Here is a 12,309-nt window from a genome sequence, read left to right as displayed (position 1 = left end):
TGGAAAGGCACCAAAAGGAGAGCTCAACCACTTCCAGTTCTAAGGGTTAGAGAAGCTGTATTTAACACTGCACATAGTCTAATTATCAATTTTATTCTTCAAAGTGTATGACATAGTTAGATTTTTACTTCAACAAATCAGTTAATCAAGTGCTAATTTAGTAAGAAATTTATTTTATTAATTAGAAAATTACTGCAGTGTCTAACACAACCCCATTTATAAAGCTAAACTAATTCTAGTACTGAATAAATATTCTGGATAACACTGACGCAAATCTGAATGAACAAAAAATGGTTACCTCAAGATAGAATTCACAATGGAAATTTGACATATAGCTAAACAAGATTTACTGAAAATAATGAGAAGTGTAGTACAAATACATCAAACATAATTATAACCACATTTTCCTTGTGAAAAATACAACTACTAGTGCAATAAAATGTACAATCGAACATTTCCCAAAGGAAAAAACACAGTATAAACAAAAATACATTTCTTTGAGATAGGGAAAATAGTGTCATTGTTTTTCTTATCACAATATAATTTGACACAAAAAGCAGTCACAGAATTGCACCAATTCCACATCCAGTTTCCTGAACATGTTAAGAGTAAAAGGAGTCCATAAAGCAAAATACAGTTTCTGAATTTTATATTTTTAATTGATGATATTCTCATATGGGATCTTACATAGCACCAGATCTGTTTACACAATGTACAATACTTTCAGTGTTGTGGCCAGACATGAATACAAACATATGCTTTCTGCCATCTCTCTTTCATTCTGGTGTTTAGCCAGAGTCAGATAAAAAGAATCTAGTTACTTGTTATTTCTCTAGAGATAGAGAAAAATTATATTTAGTGCATGCTACATCATTTGTCAGAAAACATTTCTGAAAATAAAACTTAGCTACCCAATGGTTTACAGAATAGAAAAATCATTCGTTAGGATAAAAATGTGGTGGGATTTAGGTCTGTCTGTGAAGGACTGACTTCATGGCAGCACCACTGTCCTTCAGCAGAGGTCGTGATGAAAGTTCCGTGACGGAAGTGGGCACACCTGCAGGCGATCACGGCTTGACATCTGATTATCTTTCACCACCTACCTCCCTCATTTCATTAGTGCTATAGAAAAGATGGGATTCTTGTGGAAATGTTAGGAACATTTCTGCTGTACATGATTTAGAAGTTCTCCAAATTTTTCAAATATGTGCTCCACCCATTTTACATTTTTCATGCAATGTTGAACAATTTCCTCCTGTCCTAGATCTTCATTTTTTTTTCTGCACAGAAGAAATCTCATCCTTACATATCAGATAAACATGATATTTATAGTGATGAAGTGAATGATATAAAGAATATAACTGAATTTTCTCTGGATCAACAGCAAACTCTTGTGCAGATTTGGTGGTGGTTTTACAAGTCCTTAGGGTTTTCTTATTATAAGCTTTGCCATTCATTTTGATTTTAGAAATAGCAGATCCTCCACTTTTTGCTTTAGAGTCTCGAGTAATTATTGTTAGTTCAGGAAAACTTTCCAAAGCATTCTTGAATGATTGATCCAAATGAAGATTCAAAAGAAGTCTCTTTCAGTTATCATTTAGCATGCCATCTATTTTTTTCATATGAGGTAAAAGTAACTCGTCATTGCTCTTCTCTAAGGCTTGCATTGTATCAGGGTCCAAGGCAATGCTCACAAGCAATTCCATGCAGCTCTTAAAGGTTTCCTTCATTGCTCTTGTGTTCAAAAAGCGAGTGACAAAGGGAGCTGGAGGATCAAATTCCTCATTATCACTACTACTAGACTGAATCTCAGGAGATAAGTCAGATTGCGACGATGAAAATTCTTCTTTCCATTTCTTCTGTTTCTTTGGTGGTGGCTCAGCCTTAACTTTTAACTGTTTAACTTTGGGTTTCATGGAAGGGGCTTTTGTAGTTGAAGTTTTTGATGTTGGAGGATCAGAGGTTTTACCACTACTACTCGAATTAGCCTGAACAGTTCTGATAGTTTATGAAGGCTTATTTCTTGGCTTTTTGGAACACACTCTGACATATTCCTTTTTGTTTGCATTTTCAATGAACTTCACATATATCCTTTTGTATTTACTCTTTGCATCTCCAAAATATCCAAGGTAACTATTTGTAGCAGCAAATTCTCTTTGCCCATCTCGAATTTCAGGAACAAATTTCTGTAAAAAACTTTTTCTACTTTCCAAATAGCTGGGGCTTCTTTTCCTGTTTTTAAAGCCTCCTTAAAAGTCCCTATGTCTTCTATCTTTACCACAAGTTCATCACGCTCTCTGTACTGGCCTTCTCCACTTTCTGTATTCTCCTCATCCGTAAAACCTTCTATGGCAACAGTGTCCTGTCCTTTTGCAAACTGGTGTGAAGGAAGACCATCAACTTCGATGGGCTTTGGGGGTTCTGTAGAGTTTATATGTTCCAGGTTATTTACTGCAGATGAAGTAGAGTGAAGAGATTCTTGCTTAACTGCACCCATAGTGGCAGCGGGAGCAGTAGCAGTACCAGTAGTGTTGGCAGTTGGGCGAGTAGTTGCCACCTGTGGGATTTCTGAAACTGTTTTCCTCTTTTTATCAGAAGTAGCATCCAAAGGAGTTAAGGGAGTAGAGACGCTTTTATAAATATCATGACTGCATGCTCCAGGATCATCTTCATCAGAAGACAATGACGATAAACGTTCAAAGTTTTTAAGTTCATTATCAACTTTTTCTGATGGACTGTTACCCCCAGTTTCAGACACTAAAGGTGTGGGTGTTGTAGCTGATGTCTTTGCAAGTGGTGGGGGACAAAATGTACGAACAACCCGTGTCCCTGGTCGTCTAGTCCTATTAGGCATTCATACAGCAAGAGTGGAAAATTGCTGCTGGGGCCCAGATTTCAGAAAATCTAAGAATGAAGCAATAAATCCTGTTTTGACTTCTGGCTGTTTTTCCTCTACTTCTTTGATCTTCTGTCTCATTTTTTCTTGATGCTGATAACCATCATGGCAGCTTTCTGAGGAAGGAGGAGTATATGGTAAACATATATCTGTTCCCCTTGGATTCTGGCCTTTGCCTTGGGCAGGTCTTTTCAGCTGTTTCTGATTACTGTTGTCTTCCTCTTTAATTTGCCCTTTTCCTTTAGCTCTTTTCTTTTGAAGGTTAAAATGCGTTAAATCTTGGTTTTCCTCTTCAGTCTTGACACTGATTGCATCCCCAGGTTGGGCCATGGCCAACAGTGCAAGTGCGCTCCTAGTTGGGTTTATTGACACAGCACTGTCATCACCCCCTAAGGTAAATTCAGTCTACCATGTAGCACTCTCTCCACTTATACTTCTACTACTAGAAACAAACTCTTGGTTTCTATTATTATTTAGTGTGTCAACAGGAACTTCGAGGTCTTCTTCAGATTCATGATTCGAAGCAGACTGTTTCTTGAATGGGCCAGAACTTTGCTCCTGGACTTCATGACTTGGTCCAACCACTGCTGAAGTTACTTTAGTTGGTATATTTTCAATGTGCTGTTAATCAAGAGTCATTTTTTTCCGAAGGGTAGGAACTGGTGAAAGGTTTACGGTAACCTGATTTCCATTTAAGGAAACATCATTTATATGTGGTGGCTTTCCTACTGTAGCTGTTATGGAGTTAAAATCTGAGGTCACATGCCTGACATCTAATGACTGCTGAAAATGAGATTTAGAATCACCATCTTCAACAGTCTGCATGGTTTCATTTGAAGTTGACTTGGAAAAATCAGAAGGTATAACCCCACAAGCTGCTTCTGTGGCTGCTAAGATATCATCTATATTTGATAAAATATTTCTTTCATCACTGAGAAGCATTGCCTCTGGGAAACATATTGATCCAAGAGAAACAAACTGATTCTTTGAATCATGTTGATTTGTTTCACTAAAATGGCCCTTTGTTAGATGTTGTTGTAATGGTTTTGAAGACTCAGAGAGGTCCATTTTCATACTTTCAGAATTTTGAGGACGGAGTTGCTGCTGAGAATGATCACCATTGCTCTGAATAAGATGACCATCCATTTGAAGGAAAGGATGTACTATTTGTTGAGGACTTTGAACACGTTGTGCTTGTAAAGATGCCTTTACTTGTCCTAAACCTGCCTGCAGTATTGATTGCTGAAGAATTTGTAAATCACAGGCAGAATCTAAAAGGACCTGTGTGTTAGAAAGAGATGCCTGATGACCATGCCCTAAAGCATGATTTGGAATTTGAGTCTGAGATGAAGCATTAATTATTTGATCATGCTGTTCCTGGACCTTGGCTTCATGGACCTTACATATAAGAGAATGCTGCTGGTTTAGGTCTTTACTATTCAACCTTATTTGTGGAGTCTGCATTAAATTAGTTGCCTTCTTAGGATCAAGGGTGGCAACATTATTGACTTGGCCAATTTGTTGGTTGTTGTGTCACTGAACCAACCATACTTTGTTCTTTTTTTGACCCTTGTACAGCAATTCCAACAACCTGTTTTTCAAGACAGGAATTACTTCTGATTACACTCTGAGAATATCTGTCATCTGCCTTTGACACCTTGTAAGTTGACTCTTGAGCATTAATTTCCCCATCAGTTAGACTTTGGGTTGATGACTCAAGAGATGCTTGTGGCTGCAATACCTGTAACTCTTGCATTGGAAAATCATCTTCTTGCTTTGAAGATGTATACACATTTGAGTCAAGTTTTCTATCAGCATAAGACTTTGGGTCAGGGGAAGGTATGTTCTTCTGTAATGTCTGACAATGAGTAGAGGATGCAAAAGATGATGACTGGACAGCAGGTAACAACTTTTGTGACTGGGGAGATGATGGCCCTTGATTCTGAGCATTTTGGGAATAATGCATAGAAATATAATTCAGGGTTGGGCTAGAATCTGGCAAATTCTGAGTCTGAGAAGCAGAAGAATAAGAAAGAGAAGGGGCTGTTAATGTCAGAGACTGCCCTGAGGCATAACTTTCTGAAGGACTAACAACTGACAAAACTTGTGACTGAGATGAATAACTAACTTGCGTGTGGCCAACTGGTGATAAACCCTGAGAGTGACCAGATGAGTAACTCTGAGACTGACTGACTGAAGATAGATCTCTTGTTTGAGCTGGGTAATTCTCATTTATAACTGAAGGTAATACCTCTTGCTGATTAGATGAATAACTAAGTGTTTGATTTTCAGAAGTTATAGTCTGAGATGACCCAGAAAAAGTCAATGTTTTATATAAGGATGGCAATTTCTCAACCTTGCTGGACCTATACACCTGTGAATGAACAATAGATGGCACATTATGTGGCTGTACTAAACCATAATTTTGGGACTGACTAACTGATAAAAGGCTTGGTAGCTGCGCTGTAGAATAAATTTGTGCTTGGCCCGATATTACAGAACTCTGGTTATGTAAAGGTTTGGAATAGCTTAGTGTTTGCAAAGGAGAGATTACACTTTGAGGTTTGGGGGTCTTAGCTGATGTTAGCGGTTGTTCTGTAGAACAGCTTTTCACTTTTGTAGTAGAAGGAAGATACCCTGATGATGGAATTGCAGATGAGTAAGACTGAGCAAGTTCCACTGAGACCTGAGAGGTCTTCTGTTGCAATCCTCCGTTGCTCACTTGAGTAGAATCTCCAATGGGGCTACAGGATAAAGATGACTGCGTGGTTGTTTCCTGAAAATTAACTACACTTGCAGTTGATAGATAACTGTGTAAGGAATGCTGTGAACCAGTCGGTTGTGCCTGAATAGACTGAGTACCTGAAGGCCGCTGATGGTGTTTAATAACACTATATTCTCAAAGAAGAGCTCTTTCAATGGAAGCAGTAGAATTAATAAAGAGAGTTGAATTGTAGGCTTGAGGAGTTTGCTGGACTCCCCCAAGTGCTGAAGGCAACAAACTAAATTGAGGTTGTAAAAGATGGGGTGCAGACTCTTGAACTGATCGATATGTTGAAGACTGAGGTGGTATGCTGTTACTTAATGCAGAACTGCCCAGGTGCTCAAATGCCAAAGCAGTTGGTACAGTTCCCTGGGAAGTCTTGATTTGTAGCTAAGGGGCGTGAGGATTAAAAATTCCATTTGATGTAGTGTTAAAATCCTGAAGCACCAAAGGTGAGGTGGTAGCAGTGAACATAACTGTCATCCACAGAAGTTATCCTGTATCCCTCGCTATTCCTTCCCTCCCACCTATTGTCCTGTTCCCGTCAGTTTCCAAAGGCAATCATTGATCTGCTTTCTGTGGCAAGACATTAGTTTGCATTTTCTACCATTGCAATCATGTAGTATGTATTCTTGACCTGGCTTCATTCATTCAGCATAATAATTTTGAGATTTATCCATATACATCACAACTATTCTGATTCCAGTGTTTATCATGCATTTCTCTGTAATCGTACCTTGTGTGTGCGTACCCTAAAGCAATACAGAACTACAGCATATTGTTTTACATGATTTAAATTTCCTCTAAGTGCCATCATCTCTCTCTCTGTCTTCCTGCCCCTCTTCATTTTCTCCTCTTTTCTCAATACTTGCCACATAAAATAAAAATGCATTCATTTTCTCTGCTATATAAAATAAGGAAATCACAACATGTCATCAACTTTCTAATTGATGGACATTCAGCCTGTTTTCAACATTTTGTTCTTAGAACTTGATTTGTTATAAACATTCTTCTGAGTGTCTTTTGATATGCATTTGCAAGAGTTTCTCTAGAATATGTGCTTAGAAGTAGAATTACGTTTTAACTTTACTAGATACCATCAAATTATCATCCATTGTGTTGGAGTACCAACAATGTATGAAAATTTATATTGTTCTAAATCCTCATCAATATTTGAGGTTTTGGGACTGAAGTTGTTACTTATTGATGGTTATAGAATTACATTTAATCTGGTTTTAATTTTCATTTCCTTGATTACTAGTGAAGTTGAAGATCTCTTAATATGTTTCTTGGCAATTTGTGTTTAATATTTTTGAATTACCTGTTTATGTATTTTGATATTTTTTCTTTTTTTTTTTTCCCGCTATTGATTGGGTTGTTTTGTCTTTTCTTATGGATTTGCTAACATTCTTAACATATTCTGGAAACTAAACCTTAATCAGTTATGTTTATTACACATGTTTTCTTTATTCTGCTTGTTTTAGATTTAATTTGTACTTTTTCTAGTAATAAGGTGAAAGCTGAGATAATTGATTTGAGAACTTTTCTAATATATGCATTTAATACTATAAATTTTCCTCTAAACATATCGTGATATATAGTGTAGTAATTTCATTTTAATTAACATATATATAAATTTCCACTGTGAATCTTTTTGATACATAGGTTATCTGTAAATATATTGTTTAATTTCCAGATATTTTAGGATTTTCTAAATACCTTTTTGTTAGTGATTTACAGTTTAATTTCACTGTGGTCAGAAAGTGCCCTTGTTATAATTTCATTTCTTTTAAATATGTTAAGGATATAATCTATCTTAGTGAATATTTCATGTGTACTTTGAAAAAAAATGTGTGTTCTGTTGTTGTTGGGTAGAGAAATTTTATAAATGTCAACTAGGTCGAGTTGTTGGTAATGTTGTTTAAGACTTATTTTTTCACTGATTTTCTGTCCATTCATTATATTAATTACTGAGAGAGGAATGCTGTTGTCTCCAAGTATAATTGTGGATTTTTCTTTCTCTCCTATTTTTCCTTTCAGTTCTGTAAGTTTTTGCTTCATGTATTATGAAACTCTGTTGTTAGATGCATTTATATTTAGAATTGCTACATCTTTTTGTCGAATTAACCATTTTACAATTCCTGCTAAAATTCCTTGAGGTGAAATCTATTTTGTCTGATATTAATAGAGACACTCCAGCTTTCTTTTGACTGGTATTTCCATTGTATATATTTTTCTTCCCTCTGTTTCTAACCTACGTATGCCATTATATTTAACTATACGTATAAAGCCCATAGTCAAATCAGGTCTTGCTTTTTTACCCAAACTGATAATCTCTGTCTTGTAATGGCATGTCTATGGGGGGGGGGCGGGAGTACACTGTTTGCATTTTGTATTCCATTTTTTCCATCTATTTTTATTTTTTGCTTATAGATGAATTGTGTGTTTTTGTTATTCCATTTTATCTTCACTATTGGCTTAGGATTTATAATTATTTTTTAAAATATTGGTAATTACCCTAGGGATTACAGTACACATTTTAGTTATTCGCAGTCTATCTTCACATATTTTAGTGGTATAATTATATACTATACTTTTAGTGCAAGAATCATACAATATACTTCCCATTCCTTCCTCCCATCCTTTTCACTACTAATGTTACATATTATCCTTTTTATATATGCTATAAACACAAAATATATTGCTACTATTTTTGCTCTAGACCAGAGGTTGGCAAACTCGGGCCGTAGATCAAATCCAGATGCCAATCAATTATTTTGGTAAATAAAGTTTATTGAAACACAACCCTGCCTGTTTGTTTATGCATTATCAGTGGTTGCTGTTACACTACGACAGCAGGGGTGAGTGGTGTGACAGTCTGTATGGCTCACAAAGCACAAAATATTTACTATCTGGCCCTTAACAGAAAAAAATATGCCAATCTCTGCTTACAAAGTTATCTTTTATAGTCATTAAAACAAGAAGAGGTGAAATTAGCATTTACTTTCCTGTATACCATTTACAGCATTGTTCATTTCTTATATAATTTCAAGTATCCCTCTGCTATGTCATGCTTGAAGAACTTCTCTTAACATTTTTTTCCAATGCAGGTCTGCTGATAATGAATTTGTCCGTTCTGTTTGTCTGGATAAAAGCCTTTATTTCTCCTTAACTTTTACAAATTATCTTAACTTTGTATAGAATTCTGGGTTGACACGTTTTCTTCTTTCAGGACTTTAAAGTTGCCACTCCATTGACTTCTCAAGTACATAGTGTCTAACAAGAAGTGCACTCTATTTCTTACTTTATTACTCAGTATATAATTTGCCTTATTGCTCTAGTTGCCTTCAATCTTTTCTCCTCATCTTTGGTTTTCAGTAGTTTGAATATGATGTATGTAGGAGTTTTTGTTTATGGCTTTTTTGTGTGTGATTTGCTTGTTTGTTTATTGAGTGTTTGTGTGTGATTGTTCTGTTTGGTATTTTCCAATCTTCTTGTACCTGTGTTTTGATATCCTTCAATATTTTTGGAGAATCTTCAGTCATTATCTCTTCAATATTTATTCTTCTGAGATTTAAATAGCATATATATTAGACTGTTTGTATTGTCACACAGCTTTTGGATGCTCTCTTATGATTTTTCTTTTTTTTTACTCTTTGTGTTTTAGTTCGGGTAATCTCTATTGGCCTATCTTCAAGTTCATCGATCATTTCCTTGACTGTTTTAGATCTACTGATAAGTCTGTCAGATGCATTCTTCATCTCTGTTAGTCTGCCCTACCTTCCTAGAATTTCCATTTCATCTCTTCTTACAGCTGCTGTCTCTGCCAAAATTCTCCATCTGGCCATGCGGGTTGTTCAGCTTTTACTCTAGAGTTTTTAGCATATTCTCTTTCTGATTCTCTTTCTGGTAGTTCCATTATCTGCATAGTATCTGAGTCTGGTTATATTGATTGCTTTTACGCTTTTACTCTTGACAGCGTTTTTCTTCCTCCTCCTTTTCTCTCCCCTCTCCTTGTTTTCTTCATCTTTTTCCTTTCTCCTTCTTTCTTCTCTTCCTCCTCCCCCTCTAGCACTAATGTGTACATAGGGTGGAGTATGGGTGGCTGGAGACTTTGCTCTCCACTCTCAAATGTAGGCCTTTCTTAGGAGTTTCTACCTCAGAGAGGTTCACTATTCATGCTTTTATGCTTCCTCCAGTATTAGGTAGCCTCTGTTTCATGGTTTTGCTGGTCAGGTGGTGGGGGAGAGACATTCTCTGTTATCCTCTTTTATTCTTGATCTTAAGCAAGACATGTGTTCCTGGGTCTTGAGATGAGACTTTCTCAGTGATCCTGTTCTGCTCATAGCAATAGAGGATCAGAGGATCTCTAATGGTCTGGCTGCAGGAAGATTTCTTGCTCCTCCCTTATTTCTATTCCCTAGTTGCAGAGACCTGTGCCCTGATGGCAACAGGGTCTGCCACTTTTGTTCTGTAGGCTGGAGGACCCAAGTGATGCCTTGTACTTTTCCTGCAAGGATTGCTGTATGCATCACAGAGGAACACTTTCTCCAGACACCCACTCTGCACCCAGCCTTTCTCATGAGCGTCTTGCTGAGATCCATGAACAAGAGTCTGTTTGTGAGTGCAGACTACCTTGAATTAAAGCTCTCTGTAGTACTACACTCAGGCTAGCCTACAACTGACCTTTAGTAACCCATTAAATATTTTGGCTGAATTATTATTACCAGCTTGTTTGGGGCCTGACATCTCTTCCTCCCATGCTCTACTCCATGGAAGCATCTATCTTACCTTAGATTTCAGGCTCATTGGTTGCCCTGAGACCTCATCTCTCTTATTAGTTAAGGAAAAGTTATGATTTTATACATTACTGAGCTTTTTCTTGAGGATAGATTGGGAGTAACTCCTTATATCTTTGTACATCCTAAATGGAAGCTATAACCTTCTGTGTTACAAATATATTTTCTCAGTATGTGTTTGTTTTCTCAATTTTTAGGATATCTTTTGTTCACAGAACCTTTTTATTTTAATATAGTCAGATTTATTAATCTTCTCTTTTATGGTCTGTGCTTTTGAAGTAGAGCTGAGAAATCTTTTCCTACACTGATTTCATAAATACACCTTTTTCTTGAAAGAAAAAAAAATGAGCCCATTGGGGAGAATATCCTCAAGTTTCTGCCCCGTGTGTGTCAGATCATGCCTTGTTTTCTTTCTGTTCAATTCCCTTCCTTCCATTACAGAAGGTTGTGTCATTTAGAGTCTTCCTTGCCCCATCAATCATCTCTCTTTTTCATTAGTCTTCAACTTCTCTCTCTGTCTTTTTTTCCCCCTATGTCACCTCAGCATTTAAATATGCTCACGTGTCCCCATTATTCACAAACAAAGCCATCTTGCACCCCAACGGTCTTGCAACTTGAGAAACACCAGTTAAGTGGAGTTACACACTTGCTGTGTGAGTGATGACACCGTTCCCTTGGTGGCTCTATCTGCTGCTCCTCCCGGGACTTTCCCAACTAACTTGTCTTCTCATCCCCTTAAATATTTTTGTGCCTTAAGGTCAATTCCTCAGCTGTCTTTTCTCACTCTATGCATTTTCTTTCAGTGACTTCATGCATTCTTTTCACGTAAGCATTAGCCAATAATTTCCAAATATACTTTTCTTTCTTTACCATCTCTCCTGAGAATCTAGACTAGTGTGTGCTCAGTTGCTTTCTGAATATCTTAAGTCACCTCAGAAACAACATGGTTAAAACTGAACTCATCATCCTGGACTAAAATGCCTCCTCATCTATTCTCCAGATAGTTTAGTGGTCCGTAATTTACTGGGTGTCACTGAGATTCTCGTCTTTCATTATATCAACTCTATATCACATCTCACTTATCACAAAGGCCAGTTAATTCTATTTAATGACTCTCCTTAGAATGCAGGTTGTCTTCTCTAATCATCTGCTTCTATCTTGGTTAAGATTTTCATTATTATGTTTTTTTTCCTAGAATATCAAAATAAATTCTAAATTGGTTGATTTCTTGATCAAGTTACCATCTTTCAGTATAGTTTTTACTTTGACACCCTAGTGAACTTTCTAAAATTTAAATAAGATCACATCAGTCTCCTGCTTAAAGTGTATTTACTATGGCTTCTTTTTCTTTCTGCTCTCAAAATTCAGCTAGTCTCTCTAATCTGGCCTTCAGGCTTTTTCACTATCTGATCTCTACTTATCTCTCTTGTTCTTTTCTGGAAGCAATTCCCATTTCATCTAAGGAACAACTGCAAATTACACACAAACACACACACACATGAAATACAACATGGGGGGGCCGAGCCCGTGGTGCACTCAAGAGAGTGCGGGGCTGGGAGCTTCGTGATGCTCCAGCTGCAGGTTCGGATCCTATATAGGAATGGCCGGTGCACTCACTGGCTGAGCACGGTCCAGCTGGTCACAAAAAAGACCAAAAAAAAAAAAAAGAAAAGAAAAGAAAAGAAATACAACATGGGGACTATAGTTAATAATAGTGTATTGTTTTCAGGATTTTTGCTAAATGAGTAGATGATAGCTGCTCTTGTCATGGGGTGAGGTGGGGGGAATGAGTAGCTACGTGAAATGATGTATATGTTTACTTGTTTCACTGTAGTAACCATTATCTATAT

At 36.9% G+C, this 12,309-nt stretch overlaps 1 protein-coding gene across 1 annotated transcript in view; it reads right to left on the bottom strand.

Annotated features, from left to right (window-relative positions):
* Positions 1 to 1,153: 1,153 nt before the first annotated feature.
* Positions 1,154 to 12,309, bottom strand: part of LOC134375210 (glutamine and serine-rich protein 1-like) — an 824,919-nt gene continuing 813,763 nt past the window's right edge. Inside the window, 4 exon segments of the mRNA XM_063093454.1 lie at positions 1,154 to 1,279; positions 1,281 to 2,197; positions 2,200 to 4,424; positions 4,426 to 5,582. Coding sequence (XP_062949524.1) covers positions 1,154 to 1,279; positions 1,281 to 2,197; positions 2,200 to 4,424; positions 4,426 to 5,582 — 4,425 coding nt within the window.

The sequence above is a fragment of the Cynocephalus volans genome, chromosome 4 (assembly GCF_027409185.1).
Source record: "Cynocephalus volans isolate mCynVol1 chromosome 4, mCynVol1.pri, whole genome shotgun sequence".
Lineage (NCBI taxonomy): Eukaryota > Metazoa > Chordata > Mammalia > Dermoptera > Cynocephalidae > Cynocephalus > Cynocephalus volans.
This window is presented reverse-complemented; position numbering and strand designations above follow the sequence as displayed.